This window comes from Geotrypetes seraphini, chromosome 9 (genome assembly GCF_902459505.1).
Source record: "Geotrypetes seraphini chromosome 9, aGeoSer1.1, whole genome shotgun sequence".
Classification (NCBI taxonomy): Eukaryota; Metazoa; Chordata; class Amphibia; order Gymnophiona; family Dermophiidae; genus Geotrypetes; species Geotrypetes seraphini.
This window is the reverse complement of record NC_047092.1, coordinates 61,614,240-61,639,169: the sequence shown is the minus strand read 5'-3', so window position 1 is coordinate 61,639,169 and position 24,930 is coordinate 61,614,240. Positions and strand designations below refer to the sequence as shown.

Genomic DNA, 24,930 nt, shown 5'->3' with positions numbered 1-24,930 from the left:
TTGTCCTTGTCCTTCCCCTACCCCCTCTCATGGCCCAGCAATCTCTCCTTTTTTTCATGGGTCCAATGTTTCTCTTCCTCTCTAACCTCCTTCCTAAACTGGTCTCTCTCTCTCTCTCATTCTTCTTTTTTCCCTTTTCCCTAGGTCTAGAAGAATGAGAGAGAGAGACCAGTTTAGGAAGGAGGTTAGAGAGGAAGAGAAACATTGGACCCATGAAAAAAAGGAGAGATGCTGGGCCATGAGAGGGGGTAGGGGAAGGACAAGGACAAAGAGAAGAGATGTGGGCTATGAGAGGAGTATAGGGACATGGATATAGAGGTTCAGTACTGAAAAAAAGGGACAGGGTCACAGAGGAAAGATGTTGAACTATGATGAAATAAGGAAAATTGTTAAGAAGACGCTAAAAGGATCATACTCAAAGATTAGGACTTTAGGCATGGATGTTGTTTAAAAATACCATCTTGGAAGCCCAGATCAGATGTATTCCACAGTTCAGTTTCTCTCTCTCCCTCCCTTTCATGTTTCCCCCAGTGGATCCAACATTTTTTCCTCTCCCTCCCACAACAGATCTATCATATTCTCCTCTCTTCTCCTAGCAGATTAATTGTCTCTCCCTTTCCCTCAGCAGATCCAGCATTTCTTGAGTCCCTCTCTCTCTCCCTCCCCTTCAGCAGATCAGCATCTCCCTTCTCTCCCTCCCTATGGAAAGGTTAAGCATTTTTTTCTCCTTCCATCTCCTGTCCTAGTGGATCCAATTGCTTTTCTCCTCCCCCCCAATGAGTTCAATATCTCTTGAATCCCTCCTCCGCAAATCCAGCATCTCTCCCTCCACATTTTTCAGGATCTCTCTCTCTCTCCCTCTCCTCCCAGTCATGAAAACATGCCTTGGCATTCAGCAGCTACAGCAATTCAGGCAGGCAACTTCTGGATGGCTCTGGGGCCTTCCTTCAGCCATATCCCACCCACATGTAAACAGTAAGTTGCATCACAGAAGGTGGGATGTGGCTGAGGAAAGACCCCGGAGCTGGCTAGAAGCTGCTTGCCTGAATTGCTACAGCTGCCAAATATCAAGGTACTTTTGTTTTCAGAACTGGGGGTGGGGGTGTGGTGCTGGTAGAGAAAATTTGAATCTGTAGGAGGGAGGGAGAGGGAAAGGAAGAGATGCCAGCACTTCTGGGCTGGGACATTGGAGACGGGTATTTCTATTATCAGTTTTGAGGGACTGCCAGTAGCTGGCCTAGTCATTGAAAAACCTTCCAAGCCAGATAAATACTCTACATGAAGCAATATTAACATACAGATTCCCAAATTTAGTCTCATCCTTATAGTAAATAAACATAACTGAGAAACTGTGCCATGAAGTACACCACTTGCCATATGTCTATTAAGGAAACCTAACTTCAGGCAAGTTATCTTCTCCTAATGGGAAAGTGATAACTATTAGTAGAGTAGGCCCAGAAATTTATCCAAAACTGAAGGACCACTCTAATACAAGTTCTTCTTGGGGCGTGGTACAATTTGGTGGTCTAGACAGATCTGCATGGAATCAGCTGAAGATGATATACTAAGTGGCACTCAAAGAAGCTCTTTCCAAAGGAGAGAGGGACAGCAAAGTGCTATTTAATGCCTAACCTTTACTACATTTTAAATGATTATCTGTTTGGTCATTTGTAAATGGAGTAGGATGCTTACACTTACTGAGGTCAATATTCAGCCAACAGTGCTCAACATTTTGATGACACTACTAACGTGCCTGGAAATTCAATGTGGGGTCATGACCAGACTGGTATTGCAGAGCTAGCTAAAACATAGCCAGAACTGCAATATTGAGCACTTAAACAACTACACTCCTCCCTCAATATTCGCAGGGGTTAGGGGCAGAGCCAGCCCGCAAATATTGAAATGTTCAAACCCCACGCTGCTCCTTGTGACCCTGGGCAAGTCACTTAATCCTCCATAGCCCCAGGTACGTTAGATAGATTGTGAGCCCACCGGGACAGATAGGGAAAATTCTTGAGTACCTGATTGTAAAACCGCTTAGAAAGCCTTGATAGGCGGTATATAAAATCCTAATAAACTTAAACTTAAACTTCACAAATAACTTTTAGGCCGGCTCTGACTCATCCGAGCCTCCCTCCTGCCTTCCCCCTGTCATCCAGGACCTTACCTGGTGGTCTAGTGGTCTTTTGGGGCAGGAGCGATCTTCCTACGCTCCTGTCCCGTGCAGATCACTCAAACAAAATGGCTGCCGTGAGTTCCCGTAGTCTCTCGAAACTACAATGGGAACTTACGGCAGCCATTTTGTATGAGTGATCTGGGAGGTCCGGGAGGTGGGAGGGAGGTAGGGGTGATTCCGGTTTTAAGAAATCGTGAATAATCGAAATCGCGAGTCCTAAAACCGTGAATCGGGAGGGGGAAGTGTATCTGGTACCGCATAAAGATAAGACTGACTTTTTTGTGATCCTATTTATGCAGTGACCTTGACCGGTTAAGTGCTGAATATTGGTACTTAATCAGACAAGTGCTGACTCCACCCCCAGACTGCACCCCAAAATAGGCAGTGCCACTGAAAATTACCCGCTAGCCCTGAACAAGCAATTTAACCAGACAAGAAGCCAGAAGGGGGAAGGTGTGGCTCACTGGTAGAGCTGCTGTCTCTGCACCCAGAGGTTGTGAGATCAAATCCCAGTTCTACTCCCTGTGATCCTGGGCAAGTTACATAATCCTCTAGTGCCCACCACTTTGAATGTCAGCTTTGAAATACCAAAGCCATAGAAAGGCAGTATACAAGTCCCCATTCTCTTTCCCCTTGAGTATCAACCCATTCTTATTTTTATCTATATGTAAAAAGCCGTTCAAATTACTACACCATCTCAGCAACAAAAGCTTTCAGTTGTTTTTCTGTTGCTAAGATGATACACAGAAGGAACATTCCCTTTGGGCTTGCGCCTGTCGTCATGCTCTATCTACAATGTGTCTTGATGTTAAAGCTCTTCTCAACTTCTATGGATGATGTCAAGAGGATTGCCCTGCAGTACATGCTCATTCCAAGCATGATCTATTAATTGAAGCTGACACAGTCCAAGAAGATTCTCCATGCACTGGTAAAGTTTACAGATCACTGGATAATTCCCCAAAAAGAGAAATTTTGCTTATCTCATTGGCATTCAAAACCACTTTTAATTGGAATAAAATATGGCATTTTGAAGATGGCTCTTTAATCAGGCCTTCTGCAGATGCACAGATCCATGAAATCCACTACATGTGCACATACAGTACCTAACTCTACTTACACATATAAATAGCAAAATCAGTAATTATGTGTGCATGGAGTGCTGCTTAGATTATCCAATTCTATTTGATCCCTTAGGATAGATAGTCCTTTAGTAATGCTACTTAAAAAAATTATTTATTGAATATTTAGAACAGTACACTCAAAGTGAATATTCAAAACCCTCAAAACTAAAGAACCGGCATTCCTCGATAAAAATCTTAAACCTAATGAATCTAATACAGTAGATCCTTAAGATCCTTTGGACAACATTTGCTCTGGGTTCCTTCTTTAAAAATAATAAATACTCGCAGAACAACAATAGTCTCAGTTACCGCACCCACACTCTGGAATGCATTACCTACTTATCTTCGGGCAGAGCAAAATTTAGACAAATTTAAAGGAGCTTTAAAAAGCTTCCTATTCATTGATGCCTTCAGCTAACCACGCTGCTATTCTTTTCTCATTGATCCCCTTAGTCCTTTTGTTTTCTCCCATATACGTTCTCTTTCCTGTATTTATTGTAGTTCTCCCCCCCCATCCTTCTTGTTCTTATTACATTTACTATGTGTTTTGTTTGTCTGAGTATATTTCGTCTGTTTATTATTGTTGGTTTTAATTCTGTTCTTACCCCTGTTTTATTGTTGTAAAACAATTAGGGCTCCTTTTATCAAGGTGCGCTACGGGGGTTAGCGCGTCAGACATTTCATCACGCACTAACCCCCGCGGCACACCCAAAAAACTAATGCCTCGTCAATGGAGGCGTTAGCGACTAGCGCAGCAGGCGGTTGAATGCACGGTATTCCGCGCGTTAACCGCCTACCGCAGCTTGATAAAAGGAGCCCTTAGTATTTTGATAAGCGTTCAATCAAATTTACAATAAACTTGGGGCTCCTTTTACTAAGGTGCGCTAGCGGTTTTAGGGTGCGCGCTAAACGCTAACGCCTCCATAGAGCTTGCGTTAGTATTTTTCGTTTAGCGCGTGGTTTGCGCACGCTAATCTTGAGTGCAAGCTAAAAACGCTAGCGCACCTTAGTAAAAGGAACCCTTGGAAATTTGGAATTAATTAGCTATCCGAAATACTGCTAAACAAGGGGTAAAGATTGGGAAATAGTTGAAAAAGTGATTGTTGCAGCATTTTAGTGAAATGTCCAAGGTTTTCAGTGGGGCAGTGGGTTATTTTAAGAGCAGTTGTTTTTAAGATTTTGCATTGTGATGCTTATTCCTTAGTTTTTATGTTCATACTCTGTAAACTGCCTAGTTGTAGACCAGGGGTAGGGAACTCCGGTCCTCAAGAGCCGTATTCCAGTTTGGTTTTCAGGATTTCCCCAATGAATATGCATGAGATCTATTTGCATGCACTGCTTTCAATGCATATTCATTGGGAAAATCCTGAAAACCTGACTGGAATACGGCTCTCGAGGAACGGAGTTCCCCTACCCCTGTTGTAGACGGTATAGAAATTTTAAAACTAAATAAGGGGTCCTTTTACTAAGGCGCGCTAATTGATTTAGCGCACACTAAATGCTAAGGCACCCATAGAATATAATAGTCACCTTAGCATTTAGTGCACGCTGTCACGAACCTAGCCCTAGAGCTGGGCTCGTGCCAAGCTTTGCTAGTGCAAAAGCTAGTCCTTTAATTCAAAGGGCTAATCAGGGAGATAAGGTTAAGCCCAGAGGAAGAAAAATGCTGGACTTTCCCTTTAACTCTGAAGCAAACAACCAGCAAGGGGTGGAGGGTTTAGAGAGGAACAGCTTAGAACAGCCTCTGAGTCATACCTCTCCCTCTGCTGACCCCCAGCTGAGGGTGATTAACAGGAAACCAGTCAAGGCTAGGCAAGCAGTGCAACTAACTCCTCCTCCTGTGAGAACAGGGCGTGGGCGTCTCTGCAATTTAGAGGCTGCTCTCAGAAGGAGAAAGTTAGTCTTTCCTGGGCCAGCTTCAGGAGAGGGCTCACCTGAGGAAGCGCTTCAGTCCCATGATATTGAAATGCTTGAAGCAGATACTGACCTGGGGCTCAGCCAGCAAGCAGTGTCAGAGCCCATGGAATGTTCACAACCTGATGATCTGCCTGAGGATAATGGCATGGATTTAAGCTAAGTAGCTGGGTTGGGTGTTGGGCAAGGTAACAGTAGTGCTCTGACTGTGGGGTTGTTGGCCTGGTGAATCATAAAGGCAGCAGCATTTTTGGACTTTCATTGTTGGCTTTGAAAGGATTTTCCTTTTGAATTTTGTTATGATTTTCTACCTACCTAAATGAAGGTGTGAGCTGTAATATACCTTTTTTGTATCCGCTACATTTTTGGTTTTTTGCTTGGACTTAATTTATAGTGTGGAGTCTGAACTGTGTGCAAGTAGACTCTCAAGCCAGTGTTCAATAAACTGTTTGAATGGAACCATGAACTGATTCTTTTGTTTTTTCCTGTTTCATGAATGGAGAAGGGTCCAGCAGGGCTTCCTACCTTTGGAAGCACGTCGGGGTGAATTAAAAGCGAACAGAGCCCAGCCCCATTGAGGATATTGAGGAAGGGGCTTTGTTACAATGCTAAATCGGTTAACGCACCTTAGTATAAGGACCCCTAAATACAAAATTTAGACCATGAAATCTGGGCCAAGAAATAGAAATTCATCAAAGGAAAAATAAAAATAAACAGAGAAATACAGGGAGAGCATCATAAAACCTGGTTGTGTGCTATCTTCCAGATTTTACCAATCCCAGGACTGTTGGGTTTTCTCTCGCCTTAAGAAAATCTGTCTCGGGTCAAAGAAAAATCCTTTCACCCTCCCCTAATAGCTAACAAAATCACATCAAGGAAATTTCAACCAGAAAAGATCCACTTCCTAAATTCCCCACTTTCCGGTGTTGCCTTAACAGCAGGAAAGTTTGGTGGTGGTGGGGGGAGGGGGAGTTTCAGGAAGTAGATGTCTTTGGCTGGTGGGGCTTGGGCATCACTGCCAATAAAGGTATGATTTATTTTAAGTGGGGGAGCAGAGAGCAAATAGGAAATGAATAGCCCTCCCTGTAGTCTATCCCTGCATTCCCTCCCCAAAAAATAGACTACTGGGTATGCCCTTGAGGTATATACTTAGATAGTAAGCCCTCCGAGGTCATGGAAATATTCACTGTACCTCAATGTAACTCCCCTTGAATTACTACTGGAAAGACGCAAGTTAAATTCAAATCCAAATGATTGAAGAAATAAGTTCCAATCTAAATACGGCTGGTTTATAATGCTGTGTGCAAATCAGCGTTTATTAAATGTTACCCACATGAACTTTTGTTCACTTAAGGGTTCAGATACATTTCAGAAAATGCTCATAGACTTCTCTGCACTTTTCTTAACTGCGATATTGCATTGACAACAGTTACATCAAATAAACAAGCTGGCATAATCACATTACTTAGACTACATAATTTACTGTGCTAATTGAAAATGACAAAGTCTGGCACGCAGCCAGTTTTCAGTAGGCTGCAAAACACATTGGCTTCTGTTTTCCCATTATTGCTAATTGTAAAATATTTTACCTCACTGACATAGATCCCCGTGTCTTCCTCATCATCTGTTCTGTAGCAGACAGTCAGCCCCAGCTTCTCTTGACTGCTAACGCGACACAGCTCAACCTCCTATGAGAAAAACACACACAGTATGGTACTTGTCTTGGGGAAAAAGCTCTACAGCAGACTGACGAACTAAGTGACAATCTCTTTGTCAACCCCTGAGAAGATTTTAATCACATTTGACACCATTCAATGCGTTTCCCAAACAGTACTTACATGAAAAGCTTTTCTAAATTTTATACTTTCCACTTTTGTGCCTGCCCTGAGGTATGTGCAAATGTCAACTCAGCTGAGAGCTGGGATCTCAATCATGGGACAAGTTCAAAAACTGATACTTCTCTGCCCCCCCCCCAGACTTCCTGGCATCAAGTATAACTTTTTACTCCCTGGGACCCAGCTCTTACCAAGGGTCTCCCTGATGTCTAGTGGAGGCAGGAATGACCCCTGCTCCATTAGATGCATCGTTCAAAATGGTACCTTAAGCCCTAGCATGATTTTTGAAGATGCTCCTAATATAAGCCCTACTCCAAAAATAAGCCCTAGTTAAAATTGACCCCTGAAGCCACCCCAACACTCCCCGACTCCATCCCTGACACTAGTGCTGCCTGATTTGCCAATCATCTCTCCCTTCCTCTCCTCCACCCCAATTCTTCCTCTTCCTTTCTCTCCCCCTCCCCCATGTGCAGCATCTTTCCTTGCCTCTCAACCATCCCCTTGTGCAGCAGCTACCAAGGCCACCAAAAACAGTGACAGTGCTTTGAGCGGGCTGCTTCACTGCCTTCCCCACCAGGGTCTTCCCTCAGCTGCTGTTTTGGATTCTTTTGGAGGGGAGGTATGTCAGGTTCATGGTGGAAGGGTCGGTGAGGTTCTGCTGCACAGAGGGAGGGATAGAAAGACGCTGCAGAGGGAAGGCCCGGCCAAAGCGGGGAAGGCTGCAAAGCAGGCCATTTAGAGAGCTGTCACTGTTTTGGGAGGCCTCAGGAGTTGCTGCACAAGGGGATGGGTGAGAGGCGAGGAAAGATGCACATGGGGTTAGGAGGGGGGGGAGAGAAAGGAAAGAGGAAGGGGTGAGGAGAGGAAAGAAGAGATGATTGTTGTGCATGAAAAAAAAAGACATTCCCTGAAAATAAGCCCTAATGCGTTTTTTGGAAACGAATTAATAAGACCCTGTCTTATTTTCGGGACAACATGGTACTTATTGCTAGGGGCCAAGCTACCAATATTGCTATTCTCATGTTTTTAACCTTAGTGAATAAGTACTGGGCATGCCCCTAACTTGCCCATGTCTCTCCCACATCCATACCTTCTAGTAGTTGTGCCCTATAAGAATTATATGGCTAACTTCCATGGTCAGCGCCGAGTAAAAATTTGTGAACCCTCTAGGATGGTCTGTCTTTTGCAAATTTGTACTCAAAATATGGTTAGATAGAGTTTATAGTTTATTAACAATCATACATACACAGTAAAAATGCATCATCCTAAAACAAAACAAAAATAATATATAGCTGTAGAAATGCTCCATCGTGCTTTGTGCAAAAAGTCCAACACAGTTTCCAAAAATAAAGCCACAGTCAAAACTAAGCAAAAGCCTCCTGCAGCAAATACTGCTGTCAATGTTTCTTAAAATTAACCCCCTATTTTACAAAGGCACGGTAGTGGCAGTCACGCGACAAATGCTCTGATGCCCATTGAATCCCTATGGGCGCTGGAGCGATTACTGTGGCCTGCCGCAATCATCGCCTTTGTAAAAGGGGGCCTAAGTTTGTTTGCTTTTTAAGTCCACTGGCAGCTTATTCCACTCATAAAGACCAACTATTGAAAAAGTGCTAGTCCGTGTTCTATTCAATCTCTAATGATGATACTAAGGAATCATTAAGTGCCCAGCTGTTCTACAGCGCAATGCACGCCCTGGAAGGTAACACTTCAATCTAAATCTTGATAACAGAGAAAGATAATGACATTGAATAAATACATTGGACAAATGGATATATTTTGATTATTGCTTCAACTAAAATATTCAACAGTAAGACCTCTATTTAATAAGGTGTGCTAACAACTAATATTATTGTGCAGCAAATGCAAAACTACGTTGTTAAAAACTACCATGTATTGAATACATGGCAAATATTCATTGGGGAAATCTTGAAAACCAGACTGGATTGCGGCTCTCGAGGAGGGACTTTGACACCCAACCTAGAGAGTAGTAGAAATCTGGAACGCTCCCAAGGGAGGAGCCTGAGGCGTCTTAGCCAATCAGGGCCTTAGGCCCCACCCCATGCATCACATGATGCACTGGGGCGGGGCCTAAGGCCTCAGGCTCGTCGCGGGAGGCATTGGAGCAGGAAGGATTGAGCACCCCTCCTACTCCATTAAAGGTACGGGGAGGGGGGTGGGGAGGGGGCATTCAGGGGTGGCAGGAAATAGTTGGCATCCCTCCTGCCGTTTCTTTTTGGGTGGGTGGGGAGGCATTGGATCAGGAAGGTGTGGGGGGGGCAGGTGGACTGGAGACGGGGTGTCCCTTGGGTGTCAGGAGGGAGTTGGCATCCCTCATGCCATAGGCGGCAACGGCGGCATTGGGCATTGACACTGGGGGGGAGCAGGTTTTTGCTGAATATATAAAATTGGAAGGGGTCCTTTTTTATATATTCTGCAAAAGCACATTGCCAGCCCGTGGTTTTAAAGGGCAGGTTAAAACCACGGGCTTGCACTGTGGGGAACGGCAGGAGAGTTGGAATCGTATCGGAGGAGAGGAGAGGTTAGTGAATCGGGTCGGAGGAAAATCAGGCCACAAACTGATCGGTACATGATCAGTTTGCTTAGTGAATCTAGCCCTTTGTAAACATGCTGCCAAGTAAAGTTTTATTTTATTTTTCTTTCCAGCTTATGATTTATCTTTAATCTTATCTATTGTTTTGCCTTTTGTCTTTGTTTTGTTCTATTTCTATCATTTAAATTTCTCCAGAATTCTACTGTTCAACGGCTCCCCCTTCTGCTTCTATTCCTTTCTCTCCTCTCTTCTACCTTCCAAAGTATTTAGATCAATGCTGTCTTGTTAAAATGTTTATTTTATTTTTCCTCTAACTCTACTTTTCACTTCTCTATTACCCTCCAGGTACTTTAGTTAGATTGTGAGCCTTCGGGACAGTAAGGGAATTTTTCAAGTACCTTTCTTATTTCTAATCTTAATGTATATTTTCTGTAAACCGCTTAGAACCTAACGGATGTAGCGGTATATAAGAAATAAATTACATTACATTACATTACATTTACATTACATTATCAATGTGAAAAAGTAACTGGAGCTACCACCTTGTGCAGTAATAACTTGAACTAAATATTTCTAGTAATTACATATGTTTCTCCTATTACATGTGAGGAATTTTGGCCAATTCTTCTAGAAAAAAAATTTAGTTATGATTTTTGAAGGCTTTCATAAATGAATAATTCATTCATGCTTTGACACAACAATTCAATTGGGTTTAGATTGGAATTTTATTTGGCTGATCCAAAACACAAAGGAGTAAATATTCAGCAGTGGCAGCAACCGTAAATTTAAATTATTATATATATATTCGTATATATTCACAATTGCTGGATTCTCTTAGTGAACCAATTTTGCCTTTTTTAGAGATCAGAGAATATATTAGCTTTATTGACCCATGTATTTGCCTCACGCTGATACGCATAGTACACCAGATCATTCGATTCCTAACGCAGGCACTTATTCCAAAACTCGGCTGTGTTGAGTTTAAGAACATAAGAATTGCCATACAGAAGGTCCAAACAAGCCTAGTATCCTGTTTCCAATAGTGGCCATCCCAGGTCCCAAGCACCTAGCTAGATCCCAAGTAGCAAACCAGATTCTATGCTGCTTATCCTAGGAATAAGCAGTGGATTTCCAAAAGCCATCTTAATAATGGCCTATGGCCTTCTCTTTTAGGAAATTATCCAAACCTTTTTGAAACTCCGCTAAGCTAACTGATTTCATCACATCCTCTTTTTTTTTTTTAAATTATTTTTCTAACATTTCAAATTTACAATCACTTCAATATATCCATGATAATGAAATTTCAGTAATATGAGAAAAAGAAATCTAAATGTCAGGAAAAAAAAGATCATAGGCAGTCCACAATTTGTCAGAAATAGGATCCAAGATACACAGAAATACTCAATAAGGGAAAAAGAAAGCATTTTCTGGAGGCTTCCCCATATCATTGTCTCAGCCCGATCACGGCATTCCCTCCCCATTGGAGAGCATCTGGTATGGGGAAGCCTAGTAGAGATGCACACAGATGTTTTCAGTAGCCTAGTAAGAGGGCTAATGAACCATAGAGAAGAGGATCCAGGTCCATAAGCTACTCTAACCACAACATTTATGATAGAATGTGTGAGCCCAGTCAAACCCTACTATATTGCCATATACAGTAGGTGCCACCTGCAACCATAAATGCAATTGGGGTGGTACACAGGAGGGTATAGTAGGTTTGGAGGGGTTTGGGGGGCTCACCCTAAATTATAAGAGAGTTATGATGAGATATTCAGCTGGCACCCTTTAAATGAAGTGTCCCATTGCTCTGTCGGGATGTCTATGTGGCCAGCCCATTACTATGCTGACCCCACCCATGTCCAAATGATTAAAATTAGGATGTTTTCAACCTAGATGTTTTTCTGATCGAAAAATGGGGTATAAAGTTAGACATTCTAGCAGTCTAGACATCCTGGTGGTCAAGACATCTAAGTAGACGTATATTTGGACGTTCAGTAGTTTGCCATTCAAAAATGGCCATTTTTTAAATTACCTCCAAGCTGGAAGCATTCAAGTTGGACTTAAACCTTTAAAAAAAAAAAAAAATGCCCCTCTTACCCCCTCTTTTACAAAGGTGCAATAAGCTTTTTTAGCGCGCGCTAAACGCTAACGTGTGCATGTTATCTCATGGACGCGTTAGCGCATGTGTTGATTTAGCGCACGCTAAATCCGCACTAAAACGCTTAGCGCGCCTTTGTAAAAGAGGGCCTTAGACTTGTATTTTGGCTAGTTGACTCCATTGATGTTTTAGACATTGACAGTTGCAAAATGATTGCTGCTGCCATACATAGATGGCACATATAAGTACATTCCTGCATGTATATTAGAAAGAACTTCATGTTAGCAGATATTTTGTGTGAAATACTACCAGAATTTTGACATGTCCTGATCTGGATATCTCAATTCCAACTTGATAATTCAATTTGATAAGTGAGTGGATTTTCTAGGAGACAAATAGTAAGATGCCATTTTCATTGATAGTATGGCTTAGCCTTACAAAATCCCTTTAATCCATCATATTGTTGCAAGGGCAAAAGAGTAAGACTTTTCAATACTGGTACCTGAAGTTATAAATGCCAACTGTTACTGTCTCATTGAAAGACTGGTTACTTCTGAAACAGCACATATAACATTGTTCTCTGATGTGTACTGCTAATACATTTAGGACAGCTCTCTTCCTACATCTAACAAAAGAGGAAGACAAAGAAGAGTCTAGTTACCAGTATACTAAAAAAGAATTTGGTTAAGTTAAAGGTTGATTGACCTATTTATAGACTAGAAAAAAGGTTGAAGCAAACAGCTATTTGCAAGGTTAGAATGAAAATGCGATTCACTACCATTAGTTTGAAAAGTAGTTTCTTGGGATCCAGAATAGACCAATTAAAAGCAAATTATGTGGGGTTCTCTCTGTGGGGACAGAATGTGCTTTCTGCCTTGTTAAAATATAGCTTTACTAGTTAACAGCTCACTGCTCTAACCACTAGGTTACCCTGTCATTGAAAGGATGCCTTTGGAACAAAGGAAAGCTGATCTAAGTGAAGGAAACAAGGAACATAAAACCTGACAATTTATTGTAGCTATAAAGGATTAATAAGATAGGCCAAAAGAAAATATGAAATAAAAAACCAAACAAACACAACAACTTTGGAGGGGGGGGGGTGTAAAGAGACAAGGTTTCATGATTTTTGCTTCTTTAGATATTGCTAGAATGAAAAAAAACCCCAGAATATTTTGATTTGGTTTCTACTAAGTAGGATGTTGCAGAGATACCCATGTAAAAATCAGTCTGATGATTCATAGGCAAATTACAGTGTTCCCGAAAGATATAATAGAGTAAGTTGACAAACTAAAGAGTGGCAATTCACCTGGACCAGATGGTACACAACCTATAGTTCTGAAAAAAAGCTCAGAAATGAAATCACAGAGGTATTAGTAGCAATTAGTAATATTTAATTTAAATTAGTTATAGAACCCAAGAACAGAAAGGTGCCCAATGTGACATCAGTTTTAGAAAATGGATATGGGGAGCCCAAAATCTATAGATCAGTAAGCCTAATATCAGTGCTGGGCATAATGGAAGAGGTTATTCTTAAAAAATAAAATTATTGAACATGTGGATGGATGTGGTTTAATGGGTCAGAGCCAAATTAATTTAGCAAACTAAAGTCTTGGCTTCTTATTATATTAGTCATTTTTTTAAGGTCTTAAAAAATATGTCAGCAGGGATTTTCATAAGGCAGTTGACAAAAGTCCCTTATTCTATTCTATTCAGTCATATTTCAACCACTTAGGGCCTGTTTTACAAAGCCGCGCGGTAACGGCCCCGAAGCCCATAGAGATTTAAAGGGCTTCGGGGCTGTTGCCACGTGGCAGCCATTAGCGTGGCTTTGTAAAATAGGCCCTCAATCTAAAAGGAATCAAAGCAGTTTGAATAAAAAAAGTCACAGCTATACAATCATATCAATATTTTAAAATAGTTGCAGAACACGTGGGATTTCAAATGTTTATATAAAGGCTATTTAAGTGGGAAATTATCATTATGGGCTACCGTTAAAATGTGTTATTTTACTGCTAACTGGATTATTAGTAACTAGATCTCATTGCATAAAATGGGGTCTATGTTAAAATAGCACAAGTTGTTGGTAAAATAACCCATCTTAATGGAAGCCCACTTTGATAACTTTGACCTGAACATTCATCTGTATAGGAAGCTCATTCCACATTGTAGAGTATATCATTTATATGCAATCTAACTCCATCTATGATACACTTAGGGCCAGATTCTCAACGCAGCGCTTTAAGGGCTAGATTCACTAAGCCTACCGATCAAGTCCTGACCACTTAGCGGCCCCTTTGCGACCCGGACCCAATTCACTAACCTGCCTCCCAATCCGATTCCGATCCACGCATGCATATGAGGGGGAATGGCATGCAAATATAGGCAGGCAGCGATTCACTAAAAAAAGAGGATCACCGACTGGGCTGGCCGATCCCAAAACAAGCGACTGCTGAGGACCAGTCGCATACGTCCCTGCTGACTCTCCTGCTCCATTGCCGCCTTGAAATTCCTGCCAACTTCCAGCCCTGCTCTCTGCCCCGACTCTCCTGCCCCGAACTTCCAGCCCTGCTCTCTGCCCTTCCCTACAGCGCGAGCCCGTGGTTTTAACTCGCTTTAAACCCATGGGTTAAAACCACGGGCTCACGAGTAAAAAGTAAAAAAAAAATTAAAAAGCACAGACATCAAACGCATGCGCAGACCATCTACAAGCAAAGTAGACGGTCTGCGCAAGTGTCTGGATCGCTAGAGAGTGATCTGTGTAGTCGGTGGGGGACGTTCCTTCGATCGCCCCCATTTGAATACAGGCCCGTTGTGAATCAGTCGGCCTGCATCAAATCGGACACAGAGCGGAGTGAATCGGGCAGGTTAGCGAATCTAGGCCTAAGTTAGGCAGCAGTAGCCACCTTACCGTCGCCTCACTTAATTGATTTAATTGGGTTTAAGTGACACAATAATTGGTCATGGCATTAAAACCCAGTTAAAAACTCATTTTTAAAAAGTCCCCGCAATGTGGCCTAACTGCTAAGTGCCTAGTCACTAGGTGACACTGGCCATAATTCACGAAGGGTCCTAGGTGCCGGAAATATAAGCCTGTGAAACCCTGGCCTATATTTCCAGCACCTAGGGTCCTTTCTAGGCACCAGTATGCCCAATTCTATAAGTGATGCCTGTCGGTTATTGACATGCAGCAGGCACCCATTTGCTCGTCACCTGCTGCGGCAGACGCTGTGTTTAGAATCAGCCCCTTAAAACATACATACTTATTCTAAATACACTATGGGACTCATTTTCAAAAAAAGCAGGGCAGGTATAAATGGGCATATGAACATTTTTCTTGCCAAACCCTTCCAATTTACTAGTTTTGAAACCTGTATTCTAGATAGATATCTATGCTGTTAGTCATTGGTTCATCTAAATCTCAAAGGGATATATTAGAGGTGTGGTATGGGTGGGACTTATGATTTTGACATTTTTCTGCCATAATCAAACATTTAAGAATATGTCCAGGGCACAGTTTCGACATCTAGGCCTAGACTTGTTTTAATAATGAATAAGTGCCAAAAAGGTACCTAAACTGACCAGATGACCCCTCCATATTCACTCACTGGTCACTGACCCCTTCCCACCACCCAAAGATGTGAATGAAACAGTATATACCTGCTTGTATGACAGCTTTACGTTATGGCCAGTCCTAGTTGATACGGGAGCAAATGGCGAGTTCAGAGGGGCTCCACAATTTGCCAGCTGAAAGAAATTGCCTCCTGTTTTTTTAACACAATAATTTATTTTACCATGAAAGCCTGAAGATAAGCTTAAAACCTTCCCTGAGACACCCAGCTCACCAAGCAAACAAGCAACAACACTGGCTAGACAACTACATTAATGGAGCTAGACTGACCTACGTCGCTTTTAGAAAAGTCATAAAAACTGCCTTATTCGACAGATATATCACCTAAACATTAACTACTCCAAACATTAATTCCAATTCTTTTTTCCTAATATGTCCCCTCTGAAAATTCTTAACAAATTGTATTCTGTAATTCACTACTTTTTTCTAAAAGGGTCCCTCTGAAATTCTAAACAAACTGTATATTGTAATTCGCTGCATTTTTAAGTTTATACATACTGTAATTTCACTGACTATCTGCATATTGTAACTCGCTGATAGTCCAGCTCTCTTTGATGTGAAGCCGCCTAGAAAATTCTTAACAAATTGTATTCTGTAATTCGCTACTTTTTTTTTTCTAAAAGGGCTCCTCTGAAATTCTAAACAAACTGTATATTGTAATTCGCTGCATTTTTAAGATTCTGCATACTGTAATTTCATTGACTAAATCTGCATTTTGTAACTCACTGATTGTCCAGCTCTCTTCGATGTGAACCGCCTAGAAGTCGCAGGATTGTGGCGGTATAGAACAATAAATTTATTATTATTATTAATCCAAATGACAATATGTTGTGATTAACTGTATCAAATGCTGCAGAGTTGTCAAACAACAATAAAACAACGTGTGAACCATGGCTTAAACATTGCCGCACTTCTTTTACTAATACCAGAAGAAGGGATTTTGCAGTATGTAAAGATCTAAAAGCAAACCGAATTGAATGCAAACAATCAAAAAGATCAAAGTAAGCAGAGAGCTGAAATGCCATTAAAGTTTTGGAATGCTCTGACTGGGCAATTACATCTATTCCAACCAAGAGAGGTTTCAAATATATTATTGAAAACATATTTGCATGTATAAGCATTCACGTGAATTCATGAGGGAGGTCCTATTCATAGAATTCTGTCTGAAATAATATGTAATGCGTCAGATGTTTTTATTTTTTGTATATTGATTGGACATTGCTTTGGTTTAAAGTAGTATACACGTCTCCCTCGGTATTCACGGGGGTTAGGGGCAGAGCCGGACCGCGAAGAGTGAAAAATCGTGAATAACTTTGTGCTGGCTCTGACTCACCCCCGGACCTTACTTGGTGGTTTCTGCCTCCGATTACCTTCCTCCATGCGTGTTGCGGGGGGGGGGGGGGCAGTGCAGGTGCTTCAGTTTCCTCTTTCCCCGCTTCGGTGTTGGGCTGGGGGAGCAAAGAGGCAGCAGCGGGAGGATGCAGGTAAGACTACAATGGAAACTCCCGGCAGCCAGCCATTCTGATGATGGCTCTGCATGGGGCAGGAGCATAGGAAGATCGCTCCTGCCCTGCTTCACCGCTAGACCACCAGGTAAGATTCCGGGGAAGGCTTGGACGGCTTAATAATAGCCAAAAAAATGAAAATAGGTTTTTTTGTTTAAAAAAATTGCGAATAACCATATCCGCGGAAACTGAAACCGCGGATTCAGAGGGAGAAGTGTATACATTTTTAAATAAATACAATAATAGCTTGGCCATGCAAGGGATACCAGCAATAGGTCTAAAATTAGCCCCCCTCCTTTACTAACGCGTAGAGCGGGATTTAGCGCCTGCATTGGCGGTAACTGCTCCGACGCTCACAGAATTCCGATGAGCATCAGAGCAGTCACCACCTCTGCCGGTGCAAAAACTCACGCTACGCGTAAGTAAAGGTGAGGGGTAGAGGCACGAGTTAGATCCTTTCAGGTTCTAGAATGGGAGTCGACACTATAGTGTACAACAGGGGTCTCAAAGTTCCTCCTTGAGGGCCGCAATCCAGTCGGGTTTTCAGGATTTCCCCAATGACTATGCATGAGATCTGTGTGCATGCACTGCTTTCAATGCATATTCTTTGGGGAAATCCTGAAAACCCAACTGGATTGCGGCCCTCAAGGAGGGACTTTGAGATCCCTGGTGTACAATGAGTCTGGATAGGAATCTTCACTCACAGAAATACCCTAATTACAGAAAAGATTAACCATTTGACAATTTCAGCGGGGATCTATCTCAGTAAATAAGAAGGGCAACAGCAAAAGAACTGTAATAAGAAGAAAGTTTGCTCAAGGCTAAGGATATTATTGTTTCTGGAAACATGAGAAAGGTTGACCTTAATCTGTCGACTGGGCTGGCCCTCCTCAACCTCAGAGGTAAATTCCAAGCTATCCATAATGTGCTTTTTCTTTAATAAAGACTGTCTAAGCTGTTTAACTTTGTCAATAAAATAATATCTGAAAACATCAGCGGAAGGTTATTTTGTCTCATGAGAGGCTTCTAATGAAATTTAAAAATTATGGAATAAGAGGGACATGCCTTATTATAGATTGATAACTAGTTAAAAATATAAAATTAATATTACGAGTAAGGGGCACATTTATCAATATGGCTTACTGTTAAGATGTGCTATTCTGCTAATTTGTGCTATTTTAACACATAAACAATTTTATTCAATGAGACCCTGCTATTAATAACTAAGGTTAACAGTAAAATAACATGTTTTAGTGATAGACAGCACTGAACACCTCCTCCCTAAATAGCCAATTTTTCTTGGTATATGACTTGTAGAAATTGCCCTAATTACTTGGGTGTGCAACATTTAATATTTAGAAGCATGATGACTTTGAGAAAAGGAAGCAGGTTAGGGGCCTGAAAGTTAATTGGGGGCAAGGAGACATAAGGCTGAAGGTTCATGGTGGGTGCCCAGTACCCTTGCTACGCCACTGTGTATTGCCCATATATTTAGTACTACCGTGTTTCCCCAAAAACAAGACACTGTCATATTAATTTTGGGCCCAAAAAACACACTAGGTCTAATTTTCGGGGTAGGTCTTATTTTTTTCATGTTCAATGATCATCTCTCCCTTCCCCTCCTCCACTCCAATTCTTCCTCTTTCCTTTCTCTCTCCCACATGTGCAGCATCTTTCCTCCTCTCTCACCTACCCCCTTGTCCCTTCCCTCTGCAGCATCTTTCTATCCCTCCCTCCCATCCCTTGTGCAGCAGAACCCCAGCTTCTATCCTCTTCTGTGCAGCTGCAGCAGAACCTTTGAGCTTCCCCCTCCGCTGCTCAGCCGAACCCTGCTGACCATCCCATCCTTCCATCTCTCCCTCCCAACCGAACCCCGCCGACCGCGAGACCTTCTACCTCCCTCAACACAGCAGCGTCGGCAGCACTCTAAACAGGCTGCTTTGCGGCCTTCTCCCGCAGGGGCATTACCTCAGCTGCATCACTGATGATGTCATCAGCAATGCGGCACACAGAAGGCCCTGGCGGGAGAAGGCCGCAAAACAGCCTGTTTAGAGTGCTGCTGACGCTGCTCTGTTGAGGGAGGTAGAAGGTCTCGCGGTCGGCGGGGTTCGGTTGGGAGGGAGAGATGGAAGGATGGGATGGTCAGCAGGGTTCGGCTGAGCAGCGGAGGGGGATGCTCAAAGGTTCTACTGCAGCTGCACAGAAGAGGATAGAAGCTGGGGTTCTGCTGCACAAGGGATGGGAGGGAGGGATAGAAAGATGCTGTAGAGGGAAGGCACAAGGGGGTGGGTGAGAGAGGAGGAAAGATGCTGCACATGTGGGAGAGAGAAAGGAAAGAGGAAGAATTGGAGTAGAGGAGGGGAAGGGATGATCATTGAACATGAAAAAAATAAGACCTACCTCGAAAATTAGACCTAGTGTATTTTTTTGGGCCCAAAATTAATATAAGACAGTGTCTTGTTTTTGGGGAAACACGGTAGTACTAAATATATGGGCAATACACAGTGGCGTAGGAAGGGTAAGAGGTTCCCAGGGCAGTGGCGCCCACTCCTTTGCCCTCTTCTCCACCCCTCACTCCCATATGCTCTTTTCCCACCCCCCACTATGGTGCGTGCGCACCCCTTCTCTTCCCCCATACCTGTTTAATGTTCCCGGCGTGAGCAGCAACCCCAATCTGCTGTTCACACCAGTGGCGGCTCTTCTTTTGACGTCCCTTCCTAGGCGCGTGCCAAGTGACACAAGAGAAAGAGCCGACGCTGACACGAGCAGCAGGTTTGAGTTGCTGCTTGCTCCCGGAACACTGAAGAAGTACAGGGGAAGGGGCACACACGTGTGGTATTATGTTCATATCATTACTGAAATTTTATACTTACCACAAAATTAGTGCCAATTAACATAAATAACTGATTAATAGCCAATTATTAATTGCTAATGGCTTATTATCTAATTTATTTGTGCAGAGATCTGAAGATCACATGCAACTTTGAGAACCATTTATAAAATCTAAGAGATAATGACTATGGGCTAGGACAGACATGGGCAACTCCAGTCCTCGAGGGCCGGAATCCAATTGGGTTGAAAGCAGTGCATGCAAATAGATCTCATGCATATTCATTGGGGAAATCCTGTACACCTGACTGGATTCCGGTCCTCGAGGACTGGAGTTGCCCATGTCTGAACTAGATTCACTAAGGGCATGGATTGGATCCAAGCCGATCTATGTCTGGGTGGCTGATTCATGAATTGCTCTCATGCAAATGAGGGCGATCCGAATCACGCCCCCAACCGACCGCTGGGATCGCTCTGTAGCGATCCCGATGCATGCGCAGACCATCTGTAGATGGTCTGCACATGCGTCAAAGAGCAGCAGCATTTTAAAAAACTTTTAATTAGCCAAGTGAGCCAGTAGGATTAACCTGCTTTAAACCTGTGGGTTAAAACCACGGGCTCGCACTTCGGGGGAAGGCCAGGGCAGTGTAGGGAGCAGGAGAGTCGGGGGTTCTCTGAGCAATTGGATCTGGATCAACATATCACCTTCTTACCATAGTCTGCACCTCTTTTAAGTTTGGCAAGAAGCAGGAGATTCGGGGCAGCACAGGGCGACAGGAGAAAATCGCGGCAGAAAGTCAGGGCAGGGAGGCAGGAGATTTGGGGCAAAACAGGGCATGAGGAGAAAATCACTGCAGAAAGTCGGGGCAGAGAGCTGGAAAGTCGGGGTAGAGAGCAGGAGATGCAGTCGGAAATCAGTGAACGACTGGTCCCCAGCAGTCGCTTGTTTGTGATCGGCCAGCCCAGTCGGTGTTGCAGGTTTTTGTTAGTGAATTGCTGCCTGCCTACATTTGAATGCCGTTTTCCCCTCATTTGCACGCGTGGATCGTAGGATGATCGGGATAGATGTTAGTGAATCGGGTCAGAGGGAAATCGGGTCGCAAAGAGGTCACTAAGTGGTCGGAACTTGATCGGTGGGCTTAGTGAATCTAGCCCTATAATAGTTAATTATAGCCTTTGATGTAGAAAGTACTGAAAGCATGAATACTGATTCACGTACAAAAAAAATGCAGCTCCTGAATTTGGCACGGACGTGGACAAAAGCACACCAAACAGAGGCCTGTTTAAAACCAGCAGTAATTAATGTATCTAGAGGGAAAGAACACTTAAGTAGAATTGCAATATTAGGAAGGAATTATTGTAACAAAACTGCTTCAATTACTGCAATAAGGTATATATTCAGGATTAAAAGAGCTTGTAGTTCCTTTGAGGACTATAAGGAAGCCTAAATAAACCATAAATGATTGAGAGTGGGAACTTTAAATCAAGGTAAATGAGGAGCAATGCACAAATTGAGTGAGGCCTATTGACTTTCATTGTCTTGCCAACACAAAGAAGGAACTCCCTGAAATAAAAACTGATAGGGGACCTCAAAGGATTCCTAGGCTTAATGCTGACTTTTATTTTCTAACCTCTGCAATTTACAGTGACTTTGAAGGCTCGGGAAAAGCACATATGATTGCCTGGCACTATGAGGATAGTTTTATAACAGGGTGCCTGGTTGAAGTGGGCAACTAGGCCCTACTTAGCCACTATTTTATAAAGACAAATATATACTTATACGCCTTTACAAAATTCTAGCATAAATGGCAGGAATCGTAGCAAATCTTGTACACAGATATTTACACCTGTTCTTGAGTAGGGGTACGTGTGTATGCCTAGATTATTCAAGTACGTGCACAGATTAGTATATGTACCTGCAAAATCTGCCTACGGTCCTCTCAAACTCATAAGACCGTAAGAATAGCCTTACTGGGTCAGACCAATGGTCCATCTTGCCTAGTATCCTGTTCCCAATAGTGACCAATCCAGGTCAAAAGTATCTGGCATAAAACCAAATTCTGAGTTACAATCCCAGGACAAGCAGTGGCTTTTCCCCTGTCTGTCTCAATAGTAGATTATGGACTTCCCTCCAAGAACTTGTCCAAAACTTTTTTTAAACCCAGATACTGTTACCACATTCCCTGACAATGAATTCCAGAGCAGAGAATGACACAGGGAAAATTTTTTCCCCTGTCCCCGCAGGAAATCAATTTCCTCATCCCGTCCCCACGAGTTTTGTCGCTGTCCCTGCCCCATTCCTGTAAGCTCTGTCTTAACCGCACAAGACTCGAACACTTATGATTTTAAAGTGTTAAAAGCTTCTGCAGATGAGGACAGAGCTTGCAGGAATGAGGCAGAGACAAGAAGAGAACTCTCCGGGACGGAAAAATGAGTTCCCGCAGGGACGGGGAAAATTTGTTCCCAAGTCATTCTCTATTCCAGAGCTTAACTATTTGTTGAGTGAAAAAATATTTCCTCTTATTTGTTTTAAAGAAATTTACATGCAATTTCATTGAGTGTCCTATACCACTCAGGATTTTGTAGACCACAATTAAATCCCCCCTCAGCCGTCTCGTTTCCAAACTGAAGAGCCCTAACTTGTTAAGCCTTTTCTCATATGAGAGGAGTTTTAGCCCTTGTATTATTTTGGATGCTCAACTCCTGTACACACCTACTAGCAAAATACACACCATTATGTCATCATATGGACCAGTTGGTATTTTATTTGAGGCTATTTACAAGCATACAAGCAAAAATTACTTTATAAAATTATCCCATGCAAGTCCATATAAGCATGGTGGATTGTCAGTGGGATGACTTTCTAGTTTTAATAATAATTTGTTACACTGAACAACTTCTTTAGTCAGGATAAAACTATTACTACACTTGGCTTGCAATGATCTTTGAGATGATAGGAGCTAGTAGGCCTTCTAGGCATAAGATATATAACATGACCCAAACCTTAGATTTTCCAGATTATACTTTAGCAATTATATAGTGTGATCATGGAAATCCCATCTGTCCAGCGATGCCCAAATAATAAGCAGAGGCTATGACAAGTAATCTGAAATTTCTAAGGACGTGCACAGGAACAAAATTTCACTTCATTTTTAAAATAACTTTTAACTTTTTTAAAAAAGATTTTCAAGTTCTTTATGCACACTAAAGCTTCTAATGTACAGAAATCAACTTTGTACATGTTAATTCATAGGCCAACACATGTTAAATCAATTTTGCATACAATGCATCTTTAATGAAAATATAATAAATCAAATGCGTACTAACAAATACTGGTAGTTTTGTCCTATGTCTATCAAAATAAGGAAACAGCAAGGCAAACAACAAGCAGATCAAATGAAGAAAAAACTTGTATTTAATCAAAATGCTCCCAGGAACAGGGTCCGACAATTGCCAAATTGTTACAGATCCAGGACTATTTCTTCAGCATTGGTGGAAGCTGTTTCTGACACCACCTGGTTGTATGCCCCCCAATGCAGCCTTGTAGGCGAAACGTGGACACTACGTGTTGTGCGAAGAAATATTTTCTCCAGTTTGTTTCAAATCTACTAATTAGTAGCTTCATCACATGCCCCCTAATCCTAGTATTTTTGGAAAAAGTAAACAGGTGATTCACATCTACCCTTTCCACTCTACTCAGTATTTTATAGACCTCTATGATATCACCTCTGAGCCATCTCTTCTCCATGCCGAAGAGCCCTAGTCGCTTTAGCCTTTCTTCATAGGGAACTCATCTCATCCTTTTCGGCACCCTTCTCTACTGTAAAAACCAAGAAGTATTTCTTAGCAAACTACATGCCCATCCATTTCCCATCTACATTCCTTGACAATATATCTCTGAAAAATGCTGTGGCTTACATTCTGTCATAAACTCTTAAACTGCTTTCTTATTTCTCCATTAACTGCATCTGAACTTCAAAACAAACAATCCCCGATTCCCTAAAGACACAGAAGTAGTTTCAGCTTTCATAAACAAGCTATTTCCTTTACAGGTTGGAACACGTGTGACTTGGTTATCTATTGGCCTTGCAACTTCATTTTCAGCGGAGAGTTTTTATAAAATAAACAGCTGATTCGCCTTCAGTATGAGGTAATCAGTGTGCCAGCAGTTTAATGTATTGGAAGATCAGGCTGAGAGCCAGATTCAAAGATTTCAAATGTTGTGCAAAAATGAAAATAATGATTTGTAACCTTCTGGGAAATGAAAGCCTTGTGTAAAAATAAATATCTATCTATTTACAGTCATGGCCAAAAGTTTGCAACCAACAGTTTTCAACTGTATCACATTGAGTTCTTGATTACTAATATTTTTGGGGTTACTTTGGGCTATAGTCTTCATATGTTTTGGGCTGCATATTTATTTTTTTATATAGTTTCAGCCCTCTTTTTTAATAAATTTCATTTAGAAGGTAAGACTTTGGTGGGTTTTTCATAACTACATGTTGAGTATTCCTGTATGAAAAGTATATTTCACCTTATTATAATCCTATTTGTATACATTTTAGTATAATCAAACTTTTGTTTGCTAGCGTAAGGATAGAAATCAAAGTTGTGAGTGGTAATAGAAGTTTAATTACCTCTTAGACCACTTTATTAGTGTTGTTTGATTTGACTATATAACAAAGAATCAGATCCATTAAAAATTTGATGTAAAAAAAAAATCTGTTGTGTTAAAAAACAAACTGAATATAAATTAGTTTGTTTACAACATGCAACAAAATGAAATTCAAAGACAACTATACAATGTCTGCTTATAAGATATTGTACATATTCGGCACCTATTATGATAAGTTACCATCCACTTTCATTGAATCAGTGAGGCAATATGTTCATGGAAGGGCTTTGAGATTGGAGAGTACTGTACAGTTGAAGGGGCCCTCGTTAGCTAGGGCAGTGTTCTTCAACCACCGGTCCATGGACCAGTGCCGGTACACAAAAATTTCCTGCCGGTCCACAGGGCTGCCATGTGCATCAGGCCCAAAACAGTGTTCTTCAACCGCCAGTTCACGGTGCGATTGATGCGGCGTTATCTTTGGGCTGGCTCCTTCTTCCTCACTGACTCAGTGCACAAAGCCACGGGCAGCGACTCCTACGTACATTCTGCGCCTGAACTGGAAGCCTTCTCTCTGATGTTGCAATGTCAGAGGGAAGGCTTCCAGATGAGGCATGGGATGCGCAAAGAGCCGCTGCCCACAGCTATGTGCACTGCG

The 24,930-nt window shown here is 42.1% G+C and overlaps 1 protein-coding gene across 3 annotated transcripts in view; it reads right to left on the bottom strand.

Annotated features, from left to right (window-relative positions):
* PDZRN4 (PDZ domain containing ring finger 4) overlaps positions 1 to 24,930 on the bottom strand; it is a 792,627-nt gene that overhangs the window by 93,371 nt on the left and 674,326 nt on the right. For all 3 annotated transcript variants that reach the window (XM_033959287.1, XM_033959288.1, XM_033959289.1), the window contains one exon: positions 6,801 to 6,899. In XM_033959287.1, the coding sequence (XP_033815178.1) occupies positions 6,801 to 6,899 (99 nt within the window). The remainder of the gene's footprint in view (positions 1 to 6,800; positions 6,900 to 24,930) is intronic.